This window comes from Staurois parvus, unplaced genomic scaffold (assembly GCF_062004578.1).
Source record: "Staurois parvus isolate SC_StPar_1 unplaced genomic scaffold, SC_StPar_1.0 ptg001299l, whole genome shotgun sequence".
Lineage (NCBI taxonomy): Eukaryota > Metazoa > Chordata > Amphibia > Anura > Ranidae > Staurois > Staurois parvus.
In genome coordinates this window covers 3,630-31,231 of record NW_028319095.1, presented here as the reverse complement: position 1 = coordinate 31,231, position 27,602 = coordinate 3,630, and the positions used below count along the sequence as shown (strand labels likewise).

Genomic DNA, 27,602 nt, shown 5'->3' with positions numbered 1-27,602 from the left:
TACAAAAACAAAAATATATATTTAACAGGTAAAAACGCGAATGTGTCCGGAACATAAAACAAACTAAAATCCTGCAGCAGCGTCACGGGGAGCCACATCCGGCCGTCATGGTGGGGGGAGGGGGTGCTATTTGGATAACAGTTGCTTGCGTTGTTGCTCCAGCAAGGCCTCGAGGTGGTCGGCTCGCTTCACCGCCGCCTGCAGGGAAGAGGAGAGAGACATCAGAGAGAATCCTCATCGCACCAGAGACCCCCATCTATGGAGTCAGGCTGCATTCACACCGCAGCGCATTCTGCGACATTTTACGCATTTTTGCGCATTTCCATTCAGAGTTTTTGAGCGTCGTGTTTTTTCTTTAATTAGCCAATAGAGAAATTATCATCTTTCTGGGTTTTGCTGCTTTTCTAGCTTTTCCATCAGAATTCAATTTATTTTATTATTATTTTTGTTATGTTAATATAGTTACATAGTTATTCTGGCTGAAAAAAGACAAAAACCACTGAAAAAAAAACAAACATTTTTATACATATAATTTATTATCTTCTTATTTATTATTTTGTTCGTTTGTTAATAAACAAATAAATGTAATATAAATACACAAAAACAATCAGAAATACAAAGTAATAAGAAATAACCCAAAACATTAACCCTTAAAAAAATTTAATAAAATTATCATTATTATTATTTTTTAATTGGGTGTTTATTATTAATAATCATTTATATATTTTTTAGGGTTGGGGGGTTAACATTAGGTGTTAATTATTTAGCTTTTTTTGTGGATTTATTTATATATTTTACATTTTTTTTTTATTCATATATTATTTTTTTTTTTTTAAATTTGAGCAGAAAATCATGCAAAATGTGTGTAAAAATATGCATTTCTATGGGAATAAAAAGGCGCCAAAAACACTCAAATCTGCCCAATCTGAGCTACAAATAAAGCTCCAGAGTTTGTTTTGGACTTCAGGCGACTCGGCGAGGAGATGTGAACCGTCATCCTGGAGAATCATCGATTTCTTTCTCCTCCAGTGTTTTGGCGCTTCGAGCTGCAGAGCGCTCAGCTGTGAATGGGGCTCACTGGACACAAAGGGCGGGATTTACCAAGAGGGCCGAATCTGGGCGGCTCTGCAGAGGAACCAATCAGCTTCCAGCTTTTATTGGCAAAGCTTCATGGAACAAACTGGCGGTAGAAGCTGATTGGCTCCCATGCACAGCGGCCCCAGGTTTTGCGCTCTCACATTTCAGTAACTCGCCGCCATGACACCTGTTTGCCTTTTAAGTTTTTTAAAGCCAAACTCCAACTTTGCCGTCACTTTAAAGTGGAACCGAGCGCCACAAATCGAACTCCTCCATCTGTCCATCCATCCATCCATGTCTCCATCCATCCATCCATGCTCCATCCATCCATGTCTCCATCCATCCATCCTCCATCCATCCATCCATGCTCCATCCATCCATGTCTCCATCCATCCATCCATGCTCCATCCATCCATGTCTCCATCCATCCATCCTCCATCCATCCATGTCTCCATCCATCCATGTCTCCATCCATCCATCCATGTCTCCATCCATCCATCCTCCATGTCTCCATCCATCCATGTCTCCATCCATCCATCCATGTCTCCATCCATCCATGTCTCCATCCATCCATCCATGTCTCCATCCATCCATGTCTCCATCCATCTATCCATGCTCCATCCATCCATGTCTCCATCCATCCCTCCATCCATCCATGTCTCCATCCATCCATCCATGTCTCCATCCATCCCTCCATCCATCCATCCATGTCTCCATCCATCCCTCCATCCATCCATGTCTCTATCCATCCATCCGTGTCTCCATCCATCCGTGTCTCCATCCATCCATCCGTGTCTCCATCCATCCATCCATGCTCCATCCATCCATGTCTCCATCCATCCATCCATGTCTCCATCCATCCATCCATGCTCCATCCATGTCTCCATCCATCCATCCATGTCTCCATCCATCCATATCTCCATCCATCCATCCATGTCTCCATCCATCCATATCTCCATCCATCCATCCGTGTCTCCATCCGTGTCTCCATCCATCCATGTCTCCATCCATCCCTCCATGTCTCCATCCATCCATATCTCCATCCATGCATCCATGTCTCCATCCATCCGTGTCTCCATCCATCTATCCATGTCTCCATCCATCCCTCCATGTCTCCATCCATCCATATCTCCATCCATGCATCCATGTCTCCATCCATCCGTGTCTCCATCCATCTATCCATCCATGTCTCCATCCATCCATCCATCCATGTCTCCCTCCATCCATCCCTCCATCCATGTCCCTCCATGCTCTATTCTGCAGAGACATTTAGAAATAACACCTCCTGGCATTTCTGGCTGCGGCCATCTTGAGTAAGGGCAGATGCTTCATGTAGCATTTCCTTCCTGGAATCCATCTGCCCTTAGCTCAGGCATTGGCTGAGCTGAGAACCTCCCTCCCCTCCTGGGATGTATGACATCGTTTGCCTAGGCCAGAAACCTGTAAATCTGATCTGCTGCTGGTGAATGGATGGGAAGGTACAAGGATTAGAATGTTCCGTGTAGATGGAGAGAGAAGTTCAGCTTTCAATAGTTTGGTTGGACCAATAGAGAGAGCCGACGGCGGGAGCATCAGCAGCACAGGGACTGCCCCTCCCCCTCCCACAGCAAAATCAAGTCATGCTGAGCGCTGCTCATCCATTCACAGGAAGTGTTGTTTTTTATTTTATTGAATGCAAGGCTTCCTCTGATTGGAGTGAAGATGGTGATGTAATCTGCCCATCTCTCCACCTCACCAATCAGAGGAAGCCTTGTATTCATTCATAAAAATACAAAGCTTCTTGTGAATGGATGAGCAGCGCTCAGCCTGACCATTTTTGTTCCGGCAGATGATGTGTAGACCTTGTACCATTGCCGGAACACGGCGCTGTATGGAGCAGAAGTTACAGATTATACGGCGCTGACAGCAGACACTATTGAAGGAAATTGTTTGTTTGGGCCAAGTTGGGCTAGATTAGGTATTTACCTCCCCCCCCTCGTCCAGCCCCAGAATCCCTTTCACTCGGCTATTATGCCTGGAGGGACAGGAGGGTGTGTCTGACCACATGACCACTGTGAGTGACTGTCAGGGGTCACAAGATTGGGAGAGGGTCCCACCGGCTCCCAATCATTGCTGGAGAGCAGGAGCTGTCGTTGTCAGCTCAGTGACTGTGCCGGGAGTGGTCAGTGAGTGCGATCTCAGCACAGAAATCCCTACTGCCCACAGACAGTGCGGGGTGCGGAGGTCATAGCCCCGCCTCTCTGCTGCGGCCCTTCCCCCCCTTCCTGCCTACAGGGCCCTCCCCACCACCTCTTCCATACCGGGCCCTTCCCCCCCTTCCTGCCTACAGGGCCCTCCCCACCACCTCTTCCATACTGGGCCCTTCCCCCCCTTCCTGCCTACAGGGCCCTCCCCCCCCCCCTTCCATACTGGGTCCTTCCCCCCCCTTCCATACCGGGTCCTTCCCCCCCCCCTTCCTACCTACAGGGCCCTTCCCCCCCCCCCCTTCCATACTGGGTCCTTCCCCCCCCCCCCCCCTTCCTTACCGGGTCCTTCCCCCCCCCCCCCCTTCCTGCCTACAGGGCCCTTTCCCCCCTTCCATACCATGGCACTGTACTGGTGAGAGGTCATGTATACTGCCTGTGAACTCTGCGCTGTAAACAAATCCATCCTGCCCCAGCCGTGCCTCAGTCTGGAGTGAATGGCTATCGGTGATATGGATTCCATGCTCACTGTAAACGTATAAATGTTTCCCCTCCAGAGTATTCAGTACAAAGCTTCCTGTGTCTGGAGTGAACGCTTTCATTCTATTGGTCAGAATTCTGCCCATTGGGATGCATTAGCGCATTTTGCCACTTTTGAGCAGTTTTTCTGCCTCTCCTGAAATCACAAATTATGTTTTTTTTTCTGCCTTTAAACTCCTGAAAATGGCTGCAGTGAGGAGGACAGACAGACAACATGGAGGGGAGAGAAAAGGTGGAGAAAAGCTCAAACGCTAAAAGCGTCTTCTATTGGCTGCAGCGTGCGTGAGGCGCCATCGCTCACAACGCCGGAACTTCAGACGCAACCCCCGCCAATTACTGAGGTTACATCGAAAATATCGTGAAAAAGACAAATGAAATCCGTAGGAAACATAATGCAGATTACCGATTCTCAGTGGTGGCTGCATTCGTTTTCTTGTTTCTTTCCACCTGGTGATCCTGCCAATAAGTCTGTTGTTTTTAAACAGAACAAGCACATGTAGCAGTTGGAGGGTTGAGACCAACCAATGACCACTGACAGGGGCGCTTACAATGATCGGCTTCTATTTATTGATGTAAAACCTTCATCCTGTAATGGATTATAAAGTGGGGGGTGGAGTTTGGCTTCAATGTGTTAGTGTATCTAAATAGCACCCCCCCCCCACGACTGACAATGCTGTGCCCCCTGTGCTCCTTCCTCCAGAGTGGGGCGTTCTAATTCAGGAAGTGTGTTACTGGCTGGATCACCTAAAAGAAGAAAACTAATGCAGCCGCCACATGTAACGATCGGGAAGCTGCAATAGATGACATTTCTGGTTTGGAGTTACTTCCAAGGTTTCTGGGTCTCACTGGCGCCCCCCTTCCCCTTCTGGTGAGGCCCTGAAATGTCGGCTGAGGTGCAGCACGGCCTTTTCAGGAAGTTCTGGTCTTTCCTACTTTTTGAATTCTCCCCTGACTGTCTCATGATCAATGAGAACCCGACCCAGATCCATTCACTGCGCTCATCAGGACGGTAACCTAGAGAAAAGAGGGGGGGGGGGGGTCTCTGTTGGGTTCAAATCCTTCCACTATATCCAATACAGGAGAAGTATCCGGAGTCCCACTTTAATGCCGCTCCCTGGGCACTGACCTCGCACTGCTTCCGGAGGTTGTTCACCGTCTCTTCTTTCTTCACGATGGCAGATTTCACCCTGAAGAGAAAAAAAACGGGAAATGTTACGTTCCTGGAAGCGATTCAGGAGGAGATGAGGGGAGTGTGGGGAGCGGACTCAGAAATTCCAACTGCCTGGCTGTCTGGTGTGTATAAACCTGCGGTCACGTATTACAGTCACGGCAACAGCCTACAGTCCATGTTCCTGCATGTAGGAGGCACGAACCTGCACCGGACAATTTCTGAGGTCAAGGGCTCAGCCCTTCTAGCTGGGGGACAACAAGGACATGTAAATGATGGGAAGGTGGTCTTTGGGGTGTTTATTTAGTACCCCGAAAGTGACAGCCCCCTTAAAGGGGAATTGGGACATTTTACTGCCTGTGGACACTCAGCCAGCAGAGCATTTGTGAGGTCAGGTACTGATGTTGGAGGAGAAGATCTGGCTCACCATCGGTGGTCCAATCCATCCCAAAGGTGTTCCGTAGGGTTGAGGTCATGGCTCAGAACCCGTTGGACATCTCACTCCAAAACCATGGCCATTAATGATGGACTTCCCACCCTTTGCAGCTATAGCAGCCTCCATTCTTCTTGGAAGGCTTTCCTCAAGATTTTCCAATTCATTCATGGAGGACACTGGAGTTCCTCCACAATAATCTGGTCAAACCATGTCGTTGGTCCCTTTTGTGGCTATGCCATCCTCCAAAATCTTCTGAAAGATCTTACCAGAAGAGTGGAAGGAGTCTGTGGGAATTTGTCCCATTTGTGAGGTCAGGTACTGATGTTGGAGGAGAGGACCTGGCTCACCATCGGTGGTCCAATCCATCCCAAAGGTGTTCAGTCGGGTTGGGGTCATGGCTCAGAACTCGTTGGACATCTCACTCCAAAACCATGGCCATTAATGATGGCCTCTGGATAAATGGGGCAGCTCACAGCAGCCTCAGGAGACAAGCTGTGCATGCTGGGAAATCAGACACCTTGCCCGGGTGACTGGTATTGTATCCCCCCCTTACCCTCCTATAGTGGGTGGAGCTTGCTGGGTCCCTCCCACAGCTCTGGTCAGACCATAAGCAGAGCAGTGATGATGTCATCATTACTTCTACCAGGCGATACAGGCGCATCTCGGTTTACGAATTTAATGCGTTCTGCGGGATGTTTCGCATTGCGAGAAATTTGTAAACCGAAACGCGGTTTCCATAGGAATGCATTGAGAACCAATTAATCCGTTCCGGAGGTCAGAAAAAAGTAAAAAAAAAGGATTTTATCTGTTCAAAACTCTTTATAAAGTGCACTTTACAGTCACAGGGGCGGAGCTATAACCCTACCAGACGCAATGCATCCTGGGGAAACTTGCTTCATATTGCCAAAAAAATTCCTAAACCGAAAATGACGTAAACCGAGGCGTTCGTAGACCGAGCTCCGCCTGTATTGGGATTTGCAGACAAACAGAATTTATAGCCTCTGTTAGGCAGAAGCAGTGAGACGGTCAACAGTAATAACTTCAAACATGCGTGGGGCAAGCGGAGATCTAAACGCAGACAAAACAGTGAAATACAAAAAACAAAACAAAAAACACACAAGAATAAACACAAAAAAACAAACAAAAAAAACCAAAAAACAAAACACACAAAAAAAACTAAAACAAAACACACAAAAAAAACAAAAAACAAAACACACAAAAAAAACAAAAAACAAAACACACAAAAAACAAAAAGAAAACACACAAAAAACAAAACCACGGCAGACTCGAAGCACTCGGTCGTTTTCTTCCATCACTTTTCTCTGTTTCTGATATATTTTTGTGCGTTTTACTAGAATGGGATTTGTAATGGAACAAGCGTCCAATAGCAGGCTGCCAATCACATTCCAGGGGCCGGCGCTCACCTCTTGTGCACCTCCTCCAGCTCCTCCTCCTTTTCCCGTGTGATTCTCTCCAGCTCCAGGCGATGGCGGGCCTGAGATTCGGAAGCTTCGATTTTGAGCCGCTTGTTTTCTTCCTCCGTTATGACCAGGCGGTCGGCGAACTCCTGGCGGATCACATCTGATAGGCTCCTCCTCTCCTCAGTTAACCGGTCTGTGATCTGTGATTGGTCAGCAAAGAGGAGCGCTCATTAAAAGGGACAGAAACTCCTAATCTCTTAAAGGGATATTCCTATTCAGCATTAAAAGTATATAAAGAACAACAACAACAACAACACTTTCTAACATTCTGGATAGAGAAGAGCTCCAACCCTCTCCGCGGGGCTCCAACCCTCTCCGCTCCCCGCGGGGCTCCAACCCTCACCGCTCCCCGCGGGGCTCCAACCCTCTCCGCTCCCCGCGGGGCTCCAACCCTCTCCGCTCCCCGCGGGGCTCCAACCCTCACCGCACCCCGCGGGGCTCCAACCCTCTCTGCACCCCGCGGGGCTCCAACCCTCTCCGCTCCCCGCGGGGCTCCAACCCTCACCGCTCCCCGCGGGGCTCCAACCCTCACCGCTCCCCGCGGGGCTCCAACCCTCACCGCTCCCCGCGGGGCTCCAACCCTCACTGCTCCTCGTGGGGCTCCAACCCTCACCGCTCACCGCGGGGCTCCAACCCTCTCCGCTCCCCGCGGGGCCCCTTCCTATCCCTAACTCTTTATAAAGAGAACAAGAATCTTCTCAAAGTGCGGGAAATCCCTTCTAAGGGCTTGTTCACACATTAGGTGGGGGGGGGGGGTAAAACCAGGCGGATGAGCCTGCCTGTGTTCAGGGCCAGGGATAAGAGGTACCAACAGTCCTCCCGTATGGGGCCCAGGCAGCTGGGTGAATCGGATGTGATCAGCAAGGCAGTGGGGGGAGGGGCAACTACTGGAACCGATCCCCCGTATGGCTCTTCTCTACAGCAGCTGAAATCCGGCTTCTTCTCCTCTGCATCCCGCTGGCTTTCAGCTTCAGTAATCGCCCTCCAGCCACACCCATGACCCATCCCCCTCCCTGTACACCATCCGTTTCCTCCCCTGTGTGCCCCCCATCTACTAAAGTGCTGCCGGCTTCCCTCCTCTCCTGCCCACCGGCAGCTGCAAGCATCCAATAGGATCCTTCAGGATGGAGACCGGGGGAAGGGTCAAGTAAATATGTCACATCTACCAACCCCTTCCTTTCCTGAATGAACACAATGAGCGATCGGTACCGATCACTCACTATGTTCATTCATAACTGAAGCCTAGTAAACTGTATGAGGGGGCCCTGTCTGGTTGGCTGTATGGGGCCCTGTGGTTTCTAACAGCAGCCCTGCCTGTGTTTACCGCCCCCCCCCAGCCACCACTGTGCATGAGCCCATAGGGTCACCATACCAGGGGCGGACTGACAACTCATGGGGCCCCCGGGCAATAGGGGATCATGGGGCCCCTGTGTCCTTTCCCAAACTCAAAAAATCCTGTGAAAAAGGTATCAGGGGCATCTCATGGGGCCCCCTACTGACCCCGGGCCCTCGGGCACTGCCAGTCCGCCCCTGTACCATACACATTACAATCAGGTGCAATTATGTCGTTCGATCACGTCAGCTGATCTAGGGGGCGGGTCTGGTGCTGTGACTATGCTAGAGTGTCCGGCAATGGCGTCAATCAACCTGAATGTCCCGCCCACTGTGCCCTGGCATGTTGTCATCCTACGGTGACAACTCTGAGCCTCACACCTAGGCGGCGTTGTCACCATAGAAGCAGACGTTCTCAGCAACAGGTCCAAACAAGAATACAATGCTGTCCCCGGGCTCCAGCTCCCCATATGAAGGGGTAAGTCCCCATTATTGAACTGTAGGGTGTACATCGCCTCTGTGGTCCACATCTCATCCACAGACACACGGCGCCCCCCCTCACCTTCTTGATGTCCTCCACCTCCTGCTCTCTCTGCTTCAGGAGCCCCTGCAGCCGGATCTGCTCCCCCTCCAGCTCCGTCACTCTCTCCTTCAGCTGGTTGCAGCGCTCCTGCAGCTTCCGCTCCGACTGCTCCATCTCCTGCAGCTCCGATTCGTACTTCTCCCGAACTCGTTTAATCCTGCGACAGAAAACATCTTGTGGTGAGACTTGTGACCTCTCAGTCAGCCAGGGGAGTCGATCTACAGTGAGATCGTCTTTATATCATGACAATACGGGCAAAGGAGCGGCCATGACACTTCAGTAATCACACATTTCCTAGGGCCACTGTAAGTCTATAATGAAGATCTGCATCCTCCGTCTAAAGTGTATTCTGGATCTGCATCCCCAGTGCAAAGCGTATTCTGGATCTGCATCCCCAGTGCAAAGCGTATTCTGGATCTGCATCCCCAGTGTAAAGTGTATTCTGGATCTGCATCCCCAGTGTAAAGCGTATTCTGGATCTGCATCCCCAGTGCAAAGCGTATTCTGGATCTGCATCCCCAGTGTAAAGTGTATTCTGGATCTGCATCCCCAGTGCAAAGCGTATTCTGGATCTGCATCCCCAGTGCAAAGCGTATTCTGGATCTGCATCCCCAGTGTAAAGCGTATTCTGGATCTGCATCCCCAGTGCAAAGCGTATTCTGGATCTGCATCCCCAGTGTAAAGTGTATTCTGGATCTGCATCCCCAGTGTAAAGCGTATTCTGGATCTGCATCCCCAGTGTAAAGCGTATTCTGGATGTCACAATTATTTGAATGCATCAAGTGATTTCTTCAACCTTTCTAAACCTTTTTATCTTGGAGGAATCCTTTGGGGAGAAAGCTTGAGATCTTGAGGAACCCTTTGAACAGAAAGCTTGAGATCTTGAGGAACCCTTTGGGGAGAAAGCTTGAGATCTTGGGGGACCGTTGGGAGAAAGCTTGAGATCTTGGGGGACCCTTGGGAGAAAGCTTGAGATCTTGGGGGACCCTTGGGAGAAAGCTTGAGATCTTGAGGAACCCTTTGGGGAGAAAGCTTGAGATCTTGGGGAACCTTTTGGAGAAAGCTTGAGATCTTGGGGAACCCTTTGGAGAAAGCTTGAGATCTTGGGGAACCCTTGGGAGAAAGCTTGAGATCTTGGGGGACCCTTTGGAGAAAGCTTGAGATCTTGGGGAACCCTTTGGAGAAAGCTTGAGATCTTGGGGGACCCTTTGGAGAAAGCTTGAGATCTTGGGGGACCCTTGGGAAAAAGCTTGAGATCTTGGGGGACCCTTTGGAGAAAGCTTGAGATCTTGGGGAACCCTTTGGAGAAAGCTTGAGATCTTGGGGAACCCTTTGGAGAAAGCTTGAGATCTTGGGGAACCCTTTGGAGAAAGCTTGAGATCTTGGGGGACCCTTTGGAGAAAGCTTGAGATCTTGGGGAACCCTTTGGAGAAAGCTTGAGATCTTGGGGAACCCTTGGGAGAAAGCTTCAGATCTTGGGGAATCTTTTGGAGAAAGCTTGAGATTTTGGGGAACCCTTCAGAAAAAGCTTGAGATCTTGGGGAACCCTTGGGAGAAAGCTTGAGATCTTGGGGAACCCTTTGAAGAAAGCTTGAGATCTTGGGGGACCCTTTGGAGAAAGCTTGAGATTTTGGGGAACCCTTCAGAAAAAGCTTGAGATCTTGGGGAACCCTTGGGAGAAAGCTTGAGATCTTGGGGAACCCTTTGGAGAAAGCTTGAGATCTTGGGGAACCCTTTGGAGAAAGCTTGAGATCTTGGGGAACCCTGGATGTCATTTTTGGGTCTACAGCTCTGGGGACATCGGTGTGATCTGCCGGCCGCTGATATAATTTTTAGAAACGGCAATAAATAGAAGGAATAATGAAGCCTCCTACATGACGCTCGTTCTTGAACTTTCTGCACAGATGCTGCATTCTGGGTCAAACCTGAGATCAGCAGCATTTGGGGGAGGGTGCAGCAGGGCCATGGGGTCATGTGATCATGCGGAGCAACGCAGGGAAGCTGCGGAGACACATTTCTAGCTCTTCTGGTGCACCGATCCCCCCCAGTCCTCCTCCTCTCTCCCATGTGATGTCACATACAAGTGCCTGGGGTGGTCAGGAGAGAAGGGTGGGCTGTGATCTGTGCTTTCCCCACATATGTGGGAGAGATGGAGGGTCAGCTGGGTGGGGGTGTTATTTACCCACCATCGGCCTTAACGGGACCCCCCGGGGACTTGCTGCAGCGCCCTCAATGAGGAACCACAGATTACCTCATGGTTTGGGGCAGGGGCGTGACCACTGCGGGGCAAACCAGGCATTTGCCTAGGGCAGCATCTTTCAGGGGGCCACAATATTTTTTTTTGTTTAATACTGCCCTCCCCCCGCCTAGGCTAACTAACCTGTGTATACTAGATGTATATACTGTACTTACCTATTCTCAGCCCGCTGCGGTCATGTGATCCACCTTCCCTGTGTCAGTGAGCATGGCTGCAGGGGAGAAGAGGGGGCAGCAAAAACAGAAAGGCCACTGAGGCCTATGGGTGACATCACGGCCATTGTTGGGCACCCTCTCCTCTCCCCTGCAGCAGCACTGCCTGACCCAGGGGAGACCACGTGGGCTGAACATAGGTAGGTATATAGTTGGTGTTGGGGGGGGGAGGAGGGGGGGAAGAGGAGGGGGAGGGGGCAGTTCTAAGGCTGGTTAGATGTATATCCGGAATTCCACTTTAATATTCCAGCCGTAAATCTAAGTTGTGGCCGCAGGGCAGCGTTCGGCTTGGTAGAAGAATTCGTTCTCTGCACCTGCTCTCTGCAGCTCGCTCACATTCCTCTCTTGCCGTTGACATCTCTGCCTCCAGACGCTGAATCACGACTTCGATCTCCTTGTCCCGTCCCTTCCGGACCTCGGCTTTCAGTTCTCTCTCCCGGGTCAGGAGCCAGGCTTCCTGCAGGAACAACGGGGGGTGAGAAAAGGTTCCGTAACTGCCCCATAAAAGTCGTCCGTGCCGACGTGTCAGTATGAGGTCAGAGTCATCGACAAATGGGATTCCGAGATTCGTCTGTCTGTCTATTGGAGGAGGACAGCCGGATTATCGGCAGAAAGGAATGAAGTCCAATTATCTTTTATTTCTTCGATGTTTTATTAAATGTCCGATCGATGAATGCGGGAATGATGGAAGCGCATGTCGGTGTGGTGGGAGAAAGCAGGGTCAGGCAATGCGGAAGGCCATAGCCTGGGGTGTCAGGCAGCGGGGCCCTGCGGCTGGGAACAGATGGTGGGAGGGGGTACCGCAGCTGGGAAGGGACGGAGGGTGGTGGGGTCCCGCAGCTGGGAACGGATGGCGGGCAGTGGGGTCCTGTGGCTGGGAAAGGACGGCGGCAGGCAGCAGAGGTCCCGCGGCTGGGAAGGGACAGCGGGCAGTGGGGTCCCGTGACTGGGAAGGGACGGAGGGTGGTGGGGTCCCGCAGCTGGGAAGGGACGGAGGGTGGTGGGGTCCCGCGGCTGGGAAGGGACGGAGGGTGGTGGGGTCCCGCGGCTGGGAAGGGACGGAGGGTGGTGCGGTCCCGTGGCTGGGAACGGACGGCGGGCAGGCGGCAGGGGTCCCGCGGCTGGGAACGGACGGCGGGCAGTGGGGTACTGTGGCTGGGAATGGATGGTGGGCAGGTGGCGGGGGTCCCGCGGCTGGGAACGGACGGCGGGCAATGGGGTCCCCCGGCTGGGAACAGACAGCAGGCGGTGGGGTCCTATGGCTGGGAACAGACAGCAGGCGGTGGGGTCCTGCGGCTGGGAACAAATGGCAGGCAATGGGGTCCTGCGGCTGGGAACAAATGGCAGGCAATGGGGTCCTGCGGCTGGGAACAAATGGCAGGCAATGGGGTCCTGCGGCTGGGAACAAATGGCAGGCAATGGGGTCCTGCGGCTGGGAACAAATGGCAGGCAATGGGGTCCTGCGGCTGGGAACAAATGGCAGGCAATGGGGTCCTGCGGCTTGGAACGGACAGCAGGCAGTGGGGTCCCGCGGCTGGGAACAAATGGCAGGCAGTGGGGTCCCGCGGCTGGGAACGGACAGCGGCAGTGGGGTCCCGTGGCTGGGAACGGACAGCGGCAGTGGGGTCCCGTGGCTGGGAACGGATGTCGGGCAGGCAGTGGGGCTTCTGGTTGGGAGCAATAGCAGTACGCTGCAACCTCACAGGGACAGAACAGCCAATAGGAGGGTTCCTGTGGCCTCTGCAGTCCATCATAATTGGGTGATTTGGACCATAAAGTCTTCCATGACATGAACCTCAATCTGGGTGCCACACCCAACGGAGCCAAAGAGGACTCTGAGGACGGAACAGACCTAGGAGAGGATGACATCCAGACTGCAGACATCTTGTTTGTGCTGAAGACTGCGCTGGACTGACTGGGTCACTGGTGGTAGGTGGGTGGTAGGTGGGTGGTTGTGGGGGTGGGGGGGGAGAAGTCCTTCTAGTGAGTTGTACCCAATGGTGGATATTGGTGGTAAACCCTCTTAGGATTTGGGCTGCTGCCTCTCTGGGATGGCCTTGGGGTCGTTTCCACACCTAGACTTGGAACAGGAGGAATGAAGGGGCGCCCGATGTCCAGAAGAACGAACTTTTGATGGTAGATTAGGAGGCATTTATTGAGAGTAACAAGTACATCCAGCCAACGCGTTTCGGAGAACGGACTCTCCCTTCTTCAGGGCTCCCGAAACGCGTTGGCTGGATGTACTTGTTACTCTCAATAAATGCCTCCTAATCTACCATCAAAAGTTCGTTCTTCTGGACATCGGGCGCCCCTTCATTCCTCCTATTCCCGGTAGACAGCAGCCACCATCAGTAGGCGCCCCCCCCATACTGTCAGATCTGAAAACAGCGCAGCCGTGCGGGGCTCCGCCCACACAGCCGTGTCACTCATTCACAGAGTTGGGTGAATGAACTACAAATCCCAGCAGCTCTGTGGTAGTTCATTGAAGCTTCCTGTCAGAATATCTGCTTGACCGTACACCCCGAACATCCCATACACCCCGAACATCCCGTACACCCCCAACATCCCGTACATCCCATACACCCCCAACTATCCCATACACCCCCAACATCCCGTACACCCCCAACATCCCGTACACCCCCAACATCTCGTACACCCCCAACATCTCGTACACCCCCAACATCCCGTACACCCAGACTATCCCGTACACCCCCAAACATCCCATACACCCCCAAACATCCCATGCACCCCGAACTCCCCATAGACCCCGAACATCCCGTACACCCCCAACATCCCGTACACCCCCAACATCCCGTACACCCCCAACATCCCGTACACCCCCAACATCCCGTACACCCCGAATATCCCGTACACCCCGAATATCCCGTACACCCCGAATATCCCGTACACCCCCAACATCCCATACACCCCCAACATCCCATACACCCCGACTATCCCATACACCCCGACTATCCCGTACACCCCCAACATCCCGTACACCCCGACTATCCCGAACATCCCGTATACCCCATACATCCCCGTAATCCCGTACACCCCATACATTATACACCCCATACATTATACACCCCATACATTATACACCCCCGTACTCCCCATACACCAAGCAGATATTCTGACGCATGCAGGGGCCCCGCACGGTATCCGCCATGTACTCCTCTCGGGTGCGATGCTTTCCCGGCTCCTCTGGATAATAAACGTCTCTTCCATGTGGGGGGTCCAGTCCCTTTAAGGAAGGGCGTCCATCACTCGGAGACATGCAGACAATGGCGCGGTGTTTACCTCCTTCTTCATGTAGTTCTGCTCCCACGCCTGCTTCTCGATCTCGGATCGCTCTCTCAGGGCTTTGGTCTCGGCCTGCAGTCAAGCAGAAAATACATAAGAAGGTGTTACAACTCGAATTCCGTCAATCTCACGTTCGGGACCCATGACTCTGCGGCTCCATGTGACGGCAGGCGGGGAGAAGTCGCTGTCAGAGCGCTAAGGTCTGACACATCGCAGAGCCGCTATTATACAGAGATGAGTGTTCGCTGTGTCATACTGATGTACGTCACTGACAGGAGGAGAGAGCGGAGTGACAGAGAGACTAGCTCATCAGTCTGCTGCTTCTCCTTTCACTGTCCAATCAGAAGCTGGAAGAGGGACAAGACCTCAAGCAGGGAAAAATCAGGTCCCCTACCCTGCCAAACAGGCCTGTGCTGTGTAGCAGAGCTGTGTAAATCTCAGGACTGGATGGAAATACAAATCCTTTGTGATGTATTACATCTCCTCTCTATTCATTTGTGTATTTAGTTGTTTGCTCAGCGTGGAGCTCAATGCAGCCAAATCATCCGACTTCCAGGACATCCACGTTCCCAAACAATTGTCTTCCCATTCCGGCCGCCAATCTTATTGCTTCCCTGAAACGTTCCCAACACAAATATTGAGGCAAATAATTCCACCGCCAGAAACGTATTACTTCCCGGAGAAATCATCGCCAAAACGTACAACGACTTCCCGCTGGAAACGAACGCGGCCGTCCTGCCCTGCGGGTACTAGAGGTGAACTCCGAGCAGAGAGCGGGATTAGGTCCCCGCCATGACATCCTTCCCAGGGCCCTTCAGGGGCCACAGGAGCAATTCTGACATTTCTCTCCTACATGCAAAAATCTGCTACAAAATGACTTTGAACCCCCAAACATTAGACATTTCCCCCCCTTCCAGTCCGGACACCTTCCCCCCCTTCCGGTCCGGAAGCTTTCCCCCCCCCCTCCTTCCAGTCCGGACACTTCCCCCCCCCCTTCCGGTCCGGACACTCCCCCCCCCCCCCCTTCCGGTCCGGACACTTTCCCCCCCTTCCCGGTCCGGACACTTTCCCCCCCTTCCCGGTCCGGACACTTCCCCCCCTTCCCAGTCCGGACACTTTCCCCCCCTTCCCGGTCCGGACACTTTCACCCCCCTTCCAGTCCGGACACTTTCCCCCCCCTTCCAGTCCGGACACTTTCCCCCCCTTCCAGTCCGGACAATTTCCCCCCCCTTCCAGTCCGGACACTTCCCCCCCCTTCCAGTCCGGACACTTTCCCCCCCCCTTCCAGTCCGGACACTTCCCCCCCCCCCCCTTCCAGTCCGGACACTTCCCCCCACCCTTCCAGTCCAGAACCTTCCCCCCCCCCCCCCCCCTTCCAGTCTGGACACTCCCCCTCCTTCCAGTCCGGACACTTTCCCCCCCTCTTCCCCCCCAGGCCAATTTTCAACTTTCAGCGCTCTCACACTTTGAATGACAATTGCGCGGTCATGCAACACTGTACCCAGATGACATTTTTAACATTTTTTGAGACAGATAAAACTTTATTTTGGTGGTATTTATTCACCGCTGGGAGTTTTATTTTTTTGCTATATAAATGAAAAATCCAAACATTTTGAAAAAAAAAAGTGTTCTTCTTATAAAATATTGCAAATAAATAATCTTTCTTCATAAATCTCGGCCAAAATGTATTCAGCTTTTTAGTAGAAAAAAACCCCAAAATTAGTTTATAACCAAAAATCAAAAGTTTTCAAAACTTGTATTTTACATTTTTATTTTATTTTTTATATTATTATTTATGTTTTTGTTTTAAATACGTCACCCTACAGTACAGTGTCTTAGATTGTCAGCTCCCAGGATCAGGGCCTCCTAGCCCTCTTGCATTGTTGTGTCCCCCAATGGTATCCTATTCTTCCCTTCTCATCCATTGAGGGACACAGGAAGTTTCAGGCTCCGTTTGTGTGACTCCAAAGACGACTTTGGAATGCAACTTTGCACTCTGGACATAAGTTCATCAAAATTCGCATCAAAGTACTGCAGGTACCTTTTCAAAATTGATGCGACTTTACATTGCAGAGATACCAATGTGTGCCATTGAAAAGTGCTGCGACTTGTCGTGTCCAAAGTCGCACAAGTGTGAATCGAGCCTTCAACCTTCAGGAATTTCTAAATAGGGGGGGGGGGGCAACACAGCAAACTACTGCTAACATTCCCAAGAAAACAGAAAACAATTGGGGACGGTCGGCGGGCCAAAGAGCCGCCTAAAGGAAGTCACAGAGGGAAGGCCACAATGTCCACCTGGCAGAACTTCGAGAATGAGTGAACATAAAGGGCCAACTAGCAGTCTTACAAATCTGGAAAACAGAACCGGATGCCGAAAAACCTCACAAATCAAATAGAGCGCTCCTTGACGGGAAAGGGTGAAATCCTTATGACCATTAGCTTGAATAATGGCCTGTCAGAGAGATGGTGGAACGAGAAGCCGGAGCTCTATTATGAGGACCATCCGGGACAAGAAAATGGAAATCCACCTTTCTGAAAAAGTAGGTGAGAGGTAGGATCTCACAGCCTAAAACATACAGACAATAGAACAAAATTTTCTTTTGGTCAACTGGAGCTGGACAGAGGAAGAGAAGGAAAATGTCCTGAATGAGGTGAAGGGCAGGAGCTACACCAGGCACCTCAATCCAATGAACCAGGGTAAGGCCACCAGTTCAGACACCCAACTGGCAGAAGTGATGGCTACAAAAACAAGAATAGAGAATTGAATGTTTCCAATGGGTTCCAACATCCGTTTCTGAGGGGTAGAGAGGACCGGATTCAGATCTCATGGAGTCACAGGGGACCCCTGATGATTGATGTCCAACCACGGCATTGACCAGCTTATTCAGGTAGGATCCAAGTAGGATGCTCCAATGCTGCAGAGACAACCAAATTCCCCAAAGCTCCAAGATGCTGATTGGGAAACGAGACTCCTCCAGCAACGGAAGGAGACCAAAGGATAAAATGTATTGGTTTGAACGAACACTAACAAACGTCCCCTTCATCAGGGCTTCAGTCAAAGCAGGAACCTTGAATGGACTCAAAATAGAGCTTTGCTGTGTGCATCAACATAGGGAGCCAATTGCTGGATCTGGACGATTACTGGCCAGCAGAATCTGCTTGAACAATCAGGATAAGATTTTTCCATGGAGAAAAAGTCGGAAAAGGGGTGCAAAGGGGAAGTCTTTAAAGGAACGTAAACTAGAAACAGCACCGATAGAAGAAATAGGTCAATCCTGCAATTTCAGAGTAGTACACGGCTTCCATAAGAGCCAATAAGTCTCCTTTAATTTGGCCGTTCCAGCAGTAGACTGCCACGCCTCAAGGTCATCAGTCAAGGACCCGAGTGACTCACAAATTCTCTGCGGCTGATGGCTGGGAACCCTCTAAAGCCGCAAACAAATCAGATCTAGTCTGCAGGAGAGGGCGCGGGGGGCACGCTTGAGGCCTCTGCAATTAGCATCGGTAAATAAGAGGGGAATCTGTCCAACTCCAGCATGGAAATAACCTCATCTGAAGGAGAGAGCCGAGAGGGGAGAGGGCCCAACCATACCTGACAGAGCCAAGGCAGACCTCTGGAAGGAACCGACTTCTAAGATGAGTGGATATCATGATTCCAAGCTGTAGGCATCAGCACCATCAGAAGGCATTCTTCCAGCAGTCCCAGAACCATTGATAGAATGTGAGGTGGAGGCACCCGGTATAGTGGGACTGTTCCCATAGGTCTACAATCAGACATTGCAACCGCTTGATGGTAAGGTAATGTATAGGCTCAGGGTAAGAGACGAGCACTCAGGTATGCATGAAACCCAGGCAGCTGATAGCATGGCCTAAGTCATTGTAGACTGGCAGTAGGAACCAAATTTCCATGTGACTCCAAGTGGGAGCAGCAGGGGGGCGATGCTTCTTCAAGGAGCAGCAGAGGGGAGATGCTTCCTCAGGCAGGAGCAGCATGGAATGCTTCCTCAGGTAGGAGTGGCAGGGGAGAGACATTTCCTCAAGCAGAAGCGGCAGAGGGAAGACGCCTCCTCAAGAGGGAGCAGCAGAGGGGAGATGCTTCCTCAAGCAGGTGCGGCAAGGAGGAGATGTTTCTCGAAGCGGGAGCGGCAAGGGGGAGATGCTTCTTGAAGCAGGAGTGGCGGGGGGGAGACGCTTCCTGAAGTGGGAGCGGCGGGGGGGGAGATGATTCCTCAAGAAGGAGCAACAGGGGGGAGATGCTTCCTCAAATGGAAGCAGTAGGGGGGAGACGCTTCCTCAAGCGGGAGCGGCAAGGGGGAGATGCTTCCTCAAATGGAAGCAGTAGGGGGGAGACGCTTCCTCAAGCGGGAGCGGCAAGGGGGAGACGCTTCCTCAAGCGGGAGCGGCAAGGGAGAGACGCTTCCTCAAGCGGGAGCGGCAAGGGGGAGACGCTTCCTCAAGCGGGAGCGGCAAGGGGGAGACGCTTCCTCAAGCGGGAGCGGCAAGTCGGAGACGCTTCCTCAAGCGGGAGCGGCAAGGGGGAGACGCTTCCTTAAGCGGGAGCGGCAAGGGGGAGACGCTTCCTCAAGCGGGAGCGGCAAAGGGGAGACGCTTCCTTAAGCGGGAGCGGCAAGGGGGAGACGCTTCCTCAAGCGGGAGCGGCAAGGGGGAGACGCTTCCTCAAGCGGGAGCGACAAGGGGGAGACGCTTTCTCAAGCGGGAGCGGCAAGGGGGAGACGCTTCCTCAAGCATGAGTGGCAAGGGGGAGATGCTTCCTCAAGCAGGAGTGACAAGGGGGAGACACTTCCTCAAGCAGGATTAGCGGAGGAAGGGGGGGGGGGGAAGAGGTTTCCTTCAGCAGGAACATCAGTTGAGAGATGCTCTATGGTGGAAAAGAGAGTGAGAGAACACGTGCACATTTCAGCCAATGGATGGCGTCAGAGCTCAGACCCGCAGTAATACCCCAATGCACGGTAAGACCACGGAAAAAGGAAATAAAGGGACCTCAGCAACCGACCAGCCGGAGTCTTCAGACAGGAAAACTGCTCCTGCAATGCCAACAGCTCAGGCCTGGGAGGCACTCTGCAGCAAACTTTTAAAAAGAATGGAGTCTGAAGGTACTCTAGGTGGCTCTAGGTGTCCAAAGGTCCTCATAGGTCCAGTCCAGACGTGGCACTCTGAAAGCCAGGCTGAGGACAATTGTGCTGGAAATCTGAGTGTCAAAGCTCCGAGAAGTAATTATTATGCCAGAATAACATTTCCAGGTCTTTCTGGATGCACTTCAGTCTAAATACGCGGATCTTCCGAATTCTCCCAACCGCGATGATCTCTGAATCAAGGAAGTTACATGAAAAACGTGTCAGAATCCCTTTAACTGCTTCCTGGCCTAGGCGTGCACTGGATGATTCATATAGTAAATCCACCCCTTAGGCACACGGCCCCCTTCCCACCCCCACCTCCTACAGCATCGCCGGAGAGCCGGACCCCCTCATAGTGCCTTTAGTCTGCTTATATTTTGCCTTCCCCGGTACACCTGTACAAGATGGGAGGGGAGGAGCCACTACACCTGTACAAGATGGGAGGGGGAGGAGCCGGTACACCTGTACAAGACTGGAGGGGAGGAGCCGGTACACCTGTACAAGATGGGAGGGGAGGAGCCGGTACACCTGTACAAGATGGGAGGGGGAGGAGCCGGTACACCTGTACAAGATGGGAGGGGGAGGAGCCGGGTACAGCTGTGCAAGACGGGAGGGGAGGAGTCGGTACACCTGTACAAGATGGGAGGGGAGGAGCCGGTACACCTGTACAAGATGGGAGGGGGAGGAGCCGGTACAGCTGTGCAAGACGGGAGGGGAGGAGTCGGTACACCTGTACAAGATGGGAGGGGAGGAGCCGGTACACCTGTACAAGATGGGAGGGGGAGGAGCCGGTACAGCTGTGCAAGACTGAAGGGGAGGAGTCGGTACAGCTGTGCAAGACGGAAGGGGAGGAGTCGGTACACCTGTACAAGATGGGAGGGGAGGAGCCGGTACACCTGTACAAGATGGGAGGGGGAGGAGCTGGTACACCTGTGCAAGACTGAAGGGGAGGAGTCGGTACACCTGTACAAGACGGGAGGGGGAGGAGCCGGTACACCTGTGCAAGACTGAAGGGGAGGAGTCGGTACAGCTGTGCAAGATGGGAGGGGAGGAGTCGGTACACCTGTGCAAGACTGAAGGGGAGGAGTCGGTACACCTGTACAAGACGGGAGGGGAGGAGCCACTACACCTGTACAAGATGGGAGGGGAGGAGTCGGTACACCTGTGCAAGACTGAAAGGGAGGAGTCGGTACACCTGTACAAGACGGGAGGGGAGGAGCCACTACACCTGTACAAGATGGGAGGGAGGAGCCGGTACAGCTGTGCAAGACTGAAGGGGAGGAGTCGGTACAGCTGTGCAAGACGGGAGGGGAGGCTGGAGGGAGGATTAAACTCTCTACCATCCACCAATCATTGCATTCTCATACCCGGGTGTAGCGCCCCTTCCTGTGACTTGCTGCAAGTGCTGCTTACCTGGTGCCTCCTGTCCTGCTCCTCTTTGCTCTTCTCGTACTCTTCTTTCAGCACGCGGGTGGCCAGGGCACAGTTATCCTCCAGCTGCTTCCTCAGTTCATCCAGCTCCGCCCTCTGCCTGTGTGACACCCCAAAGAAAACAATGAGAAAAGACAACACACGTGGCTCAGTCTCCTCCCACCACCACGCCATACAACCAATGAGAAGGTAACCCGGGTTCACACTGACAGCCATGCATGATTTATGTGATCACTGAACACCCCCTTCTATAAGGCCATGCCCCCCCCCCCCTTAGAGGTTCATGTATGGAGTTCAGGTAATATAAGCCCCTCCCCCTCCAATCTCTCACCTGGCAGCTTGCTGGTTTAACCGTTCCTTCTCCTCGGTCACTTCGCTGTACAGACGCCGGCGCTGTTCCTGCAGGGACTGCTCCTCCTGCACCAGCTGCTTCTCATACCTGGACACACAAAGCCTCCGATCAATAAAGAACGATTTCCTCAATCATAGGAAGATTCCAAAATCCAGGCAGACATAAGACGTCATCCCGCTCTGTATTCATTAACCCCTCACCTGCCGGGCACTGTCACCCCCTTCCTGTCCAGGCCAATGTTCAGCTTTCAGCGCTCTCACACTTTGAATGACAATTGTGCGGTCATGCAACACTGTACCCGGGCTAAATTGTTATCATTTTTTGTGACAAATAGAGCTTTCTTTTGGTGGTATTTGATCTCCTCAGCGGTTTTATTTTTTGCTAAACAAACTAAAAAAGACCAAAAATTTTTAAAACAAAAAAAAAACGTTTTGGTTATAAAGTTTTGTAAATAAGTAATTTTTCTCCTTTACTGATGGACAGTGTTAGGCGGCACTGATAGGTACAGATAGGCAGCACTGATGGGTACAGATAGGCAGCACTGATGGGCACAGATAGGCAGCACTGATGGGTACAGATAGGCAGTACTGATGGGTACAGATAGGCAGTACTGATGGGTACAGATAGGCAGCACTGATGGGTACAGATAGGCAGCACTGATGGGTACAGATAGGCAGCACTGATAGGTACAGATAGGCGGCACTGATGGGTACAGATAGGCGGCACTGATAGGCAGCACTGATGGGTACAGATAGGCGGCACTGATGGGTACAGATAGGCGGCACTGATAGGCAGAACTGATGGGTACAGATAGGCAGCACTGATGGGTGCAGATAGGCAGCACTGATGGGTGCAGATAGGCAGCACTGATGGGTGCAGATAGGCAGCACTGATGGGTGCAGATAGGCAGCACTGATGGGTGCAGATAGGCAGCACTGATGAGTACAGATAGGCAGCACTGATGAGTACAGATAGGCAGCACTGATAAGTACAGATAGGCGGCACTGATGGGTACAGATAGGCGGCACTGATGGGTACAGATAGGCGGCACTGATGGGTAAAGATAGGTGGCACTGATGGGTACAGATAGGCGGCACTGATGGGTAAAGATAGGTGGCACTGATGGGTACAGATAGGCGGCACTGATGGGTACAGATAGGCAGCACTGATGGGTACAGATAGGCGGCACTGATGGGTACAGATAGGCGGCACTGATGGGTACAGATAGGCGGCACTGGTGGGTACAGATAGGCGGCACTGATGGGTACAGATAGGCGGCACTGGTGGGTACAGATAGGTGGCACTGATGGGTACAGATAGGCGGCACTGATGAGCACTGATTGCCAGGACTGATGGGCATTATTGGCTGCACTGATGGGGCTACACTGATGATCAGTGCCCTGATGGTCAGTGTAGATACCCCCCTGCAAAATGCCACTTACCGGTTCTCCTCTCCTTTCGCACTGTCAGCATGGGGAGAGGACTGATGATAACCGGCATTTCCTATTTACCCGGTGATCAGCTGTGATTGGCCCATTCTCTAGTCATGTGATCAGCTGTTTCCAAAGGACACAGCGATCACAGACCGGGCGCGGGGGGTGTGGCTCTGGGAGGACGTCCATATATGCCCTCTCAGAACTAGCTGACCGCACTGTAGCCGTCTTCTGGATACATTTCCATTAAGACAACCAATCACAATCCAATCTAAACATTTTTGCCTGAATGATATTCCTGCAGCTAGAAATCTGCTTTAAGTCACACATATATGAACGGTTATCAATGGAAAACATGGAGCATGACTTGTCATGTGACTTTGAAGTCTCAGGACACGTCTCACGAGTGTGAATGGGGTGCAAGTCTTTGGTTCCTCCATTAGCCCAGCTGTGACAGGTGCTCTTGAATGTAGAGACTCCCCTCCCCCCTGCAGCGCCGCGCTCACCTCTGCTTTGCCAGCTCTCGCTCCCTCTGGCTCAGCTCCTCCTTCTCACGCTCCAGGTTCTGGCGCAGTTCCTCGGCCTGGCGCACATAACGCATGGCGGCCCTTTCGTCGGACTGCAGGAGCTCGGCCTCGTGAAGCGCCTTCAGCTTGCGGATTTCCTGCTTGTGTTTGGAGATGAGTCTCTGGATCTCAGGTTCTAGGCCTGAAAAGAGAAAAAAAACGTATGGCTTCTGTTAGGAGATGGAGAGAAAAAGACCAACTTTTTACAAAATGATTTCTACAGCTCCCCAGCAGAACCGGAAAACAAGAGCAGCTCTGGCTGCAACACTCGCCTCTTCTCTGGTGCTGTCCCTCGCAGTGATTCCTTTCCGTCACTAGGTGTCCTCAGTCTTCCAGGATCAATGACAGCCAATGGAAGACTGAGGACATCACATGAGCGCGACCTGAGCGGGAACCACTGTGACGGGGCGACCTGAGCGGGAACCGCCGAGGCGGGGCAACCTGAGTGGGAACCACTGTGACGGGGCGACCTGAGCGGGAACCGCCGAGGCGGGGCAACCTGAGCGGGAACCACTGTGACGGGGCGACCTGAGCGGGAACCACTGTGACGGGGCGACCTGAGCGGGAACCGCCGAGGCGGGGCAACCTGAGCGGGAACCACCGCGGCGGGGGACCTGAGCGGTAACCGCCGTAGTGGGGCGACCTGAGCGGGAACCGCCGTGGCGGGGCGACCTGAGTGGGAACCGCCGTGGCGGGGCGACCTGAGTGGGAACCGTCGTGGCGGGGCGACCTGAGCGGGAACCGTCGTGGCGGGGCGACCTGAGCGGGAAACACCGCGGCGGGGCGACCTGAGCGGGAAACACCGTGGTGGGGCGACCTGAGCAGGAACCACTGTGGCGGGGCAACCTGAGCGGGAACCGTCGTGGCGGGGCGACCTGAGTGGGAATCACCGTGGCGGGGCGACCTGAGCGGGAATCACCGTGGCGGGGCGACCTGAGCGGGAATCACCGTGGCGGGGCGACCTGAGCGGGAATCACCGTGGCGGGGCGACCTGAGCGGGAATCACCGTGGCGGGGCGACCTGAGCGGGAATCACCGTGGCGGGGCGACCTGAGCGGGAATCACCGTGGCGGGGCGACCTGAGCAGGAACCACTGTGGCACTAACTTTGTGCTGATGTAGCAAGTTGTGGTATAATCACTCCAGTCCCGTTCTCTGCATCATTCAGGACTGATGGAGAATGAGGACCCAAAGAGAAGGAGGAGCCAGAGAGAAGGAGGACCCAAAGAGAAGGAGGAGCCAGAGAGAAGGAGGACCCAGAGTGAACAAGGACCCACAGAGAACGAGGACCGAAAGAGAAGGACCCGGTGTGTCACATGACTGGCCTGAAGACATCTGAACAAGGCAAAAAAAACCAAAGCAACAAAAACAGCTGGGGTGTGGGGGTGGGTACAGATCAATACAAGAGGGTTAGGAGGGCTCTGCTCCTGGGAGCTTACAATCTAAGAGGGAGGGGCTAGTGGTACAAAAGGTAATGACTGTGGGGGATCATAGGAGAGATCGGTTTTAAGAGATTGCCTAAAAATGGGCAGAGTAAGCAATAATTGGATAGATTTGGGAAGCGAGTTCCAGAGGATGGGGGAAGCTCTGGAGAAGTCCTGGAGACGAGCATGGGAGGAGGAGACAAGGAGGTAGAGAGCAGGAGGCCATGTGAGGAGCGGACAGGACAGTTTGGGTGATATTTGGAGACAAGATTGGTGATGTAGTTTGGGGCGGAGTTAGAAATGACTTTATTATTATACAGGATTTACATGAGAATGATCTATTTGTCGCTCGTACTTCCAGGGTTACATTTGAACACACAAGTGCATTGAATTTTTTTTTCTAAACGGTTTCAATCGATTCCAATACTAATATTTAGAAAATCGATCGTTTAGGCTACAAAAATCCGACATGACAGACTGTTTTCTTGCCATAAAACTTTGCATTTTGAGAATCACAATTAGCCTATTAGCATTTCGAAAGTCAGACGATCGAGTATTGAAAGTTTTTTGAACGATTGTCTGTGGGTGGCCAGCATGATCCAGCTTTGAAGATTGTTGTTTTCTTGATTATTCATCTGACATTCATTTCACTTATTGCAGGAATTGGTTGGAGTGGAGCCATATCTATTCCTGGAGTAACATGGAGGGTGGCGACGTGACACCCGGTGACAGGAGAACGCAGCTTTATTGATGATTATTAATTAGATGGTTCTGCTTTATTCCTTAGATAAACATTGCTGTGAATTTGCTTGTCGCTGCCTGCAGTGACCCGGGACGGGAGCACAAATCTCCCATGCAGGTAACAGCTCGTTCTGGAAATTCCACTTCTGACACATCGAACATCTACAATAAAATGGGATTAACTCATCCATACTAATCCGTAGATTAGCAGAACTAACGTCACCACACAGATGAGAAACAGACGTGTGAAGATTTACCTGCAACAGTGAAACTTCTCCGGACATCCCTGAAGGACATCCCTGAAGGACATCCCTGAAGGACATCCCTGAAGGACAATGTTCTCAGGTCAGTCCGTTGCAGTAAAGGGTAGGCCTGGACATCACCTCATTTTACCTCCGACGTTCCCAACATTATTTTTTCTTTAAAGTGGGACTAAAGGCAGAGATACTTACTTCTGTTCCAACAGTCCAACGCCTTTGAGGTCCTTCAACATCATCCTTTCCCCAGCTGGTTCCAGATGCCGGTCTTCAGCCATCTTGACTGGCCAACATAGGATGGCAACGTTCCTGTGCAGCTCACTGCAGCTCAGGGGCCACCTAAAAGGACCATATGCCCAAAGCTGGCACATGATTGTAACCACCTGGTCCCGTTCAAGTGCTTTTGTTACCAAGTATGGGGAACCAAAGCCTGATCTCAGAAGAACAAGAAAACAATCACATTAACTAGTAACTACTAGTGGCTCTACCAGATCCATCCAGAAGGGTGGAATGAAAAAAAAAAAATTCCCTACAGGGACCATCCGGTCAATAAGGATCTCCTCTTGAACAGCTGAGGCTGGAGAGAGAATGATGTCCTGGTTGAGGAAAGAAACTCGGGGGCAAAGGGTATCCTTCTTATCTTTGAGTCTCAAAAAAGTAATGGGTCTGGAGATGCTCCTGACTCCCCAGATCCAATGAAATCCCTGGAGCAAGGGTCAGAAGTCCTATCAGAATGGCAAAGAACATTCGTCTGTGTCAAATCAGAGCAGGGAAGGCCAGAAAGACCTTCCTATTGAGTCTGTAAAGCAAAAGATAATGGAAAGACCTAGAACCAGGTATGTGGATCCCACAGAGCCATCAGTGTATTCCGTTACTGCCAGTGGATTCCTACACCAAGAGACATGTAGATGACCCAGGGTATCATGGGGTCCCCATATGACATCCTGCAACAAAGGTCCTGGAATGCACCCAGGTAATAGGCCTGCTCCATCATGTCCAGAAGCAACCAGTTACAGAAACCGGATATCTAGTAGACTGCACTTGAGATGAGAAGAGCGGACAAGACTAAAATACACAAATCTGTCCAAGTCTGGATCCCAACTACGTCTCGTTATACCGAGATCTCGTTTGTTTCTGCTAGATGGTAGAGGTATGCCTTCACCATGACTTTGTAGAAATGGATCCAAATCAGGAGACCCACCAAAGATATGATTACCAAAATACATTGTCTGAATTCTCCAATAGCAGGATTTTCCAGGAGGGGGGAAGAGAAGACTTCTTCAACCCCAGAAGGAGAAGACTGGTTTTTCAGGTCAGGAACCTCCACTAGGACCCACACAGATGGTTTTCTCTACAGTAGGTCCTCTAAGTTTCCCCACAGTGGGAGTTACAGTAGGCAAACACTGAGGCCACCACCCTGGAGAAAACTTAGGATGCAGGGACATGACTGAAGAGCAAGGGCCCTGGAAGGACAGTGAACTGTAGGTACACATCCTAGCTGGACCACAGATAAATCCAAAGCAATAATCCCAACACACGATACTGAAAATGGCTGGAAAGTAAGTCAGTGCTGTAGTGGCCACTGGTTGGAGACTAGATTGACTTCAAGGTCACATGCCTGATGAAGGGTTCTGCATGACTTCCAAATGTTGCTATCCTCTGCTGTGATGTGACCAGTCAATAAAACGATGGA

The 27,602-nt window shown here is 51.9% G+C and overlaps 1 protein-coding gene across 1 annotated transcript; it reads right to left on the bottom strand.

Moving 5' to 3' along the window:
• LOC149437382 (centrosomal protein of 131 kDa-like) lies at positions 1–26,187 on the bottom strand. The gene is made up of 11 exons (XM_089660974.1): positions 26,105–26,187; positions 23,758–24,364; positions 23,430–23,659; positions 21,470–21,577; positions 21,121–21,238; positions 14,570–14,644; positions 11,584–11,726; positions 8,780–8,957; positions 6,829–7,025; positions 4,927–4,987; positions 1–198 (listed from the first exon to the last, which is right to left on the bottom strand). Exons 1-11 carry the CDS (start codon positions 26,185–26,187, stop codon positions 127–129), a joined length of 1,872 nt encoding a protein of 623 aa, XP_089517100.1. The 3' UTR covers positions 1–126.
• Positions 26,188–27,602: the final 1,415 nt, after the last annotated feature.

Coding starts and splice junctions, on each gene's coding strand:
- LOC149437382 (XM_089660974.1), bottom strand. CDS start 26,187: ATGGCTGAAGACCGGCATCTGGAACCAGCTGGGGAAAGGATGATGTTG. Junction 23,660..23,757: donor CAGCACCAGAGAAGAGGCGA/GTGTTGCAGCCA, acceptor ATCTCCTAACAG/AAGCCATACGTTTTTTTTCT. Junction 4,988..6,828: donor CTGGAGGAGGTGCACAAGAG/GTGAGCGCCGGC, acceptor TTTTCTCTTCAG/GGTGAAATCTGCCATCGTGA.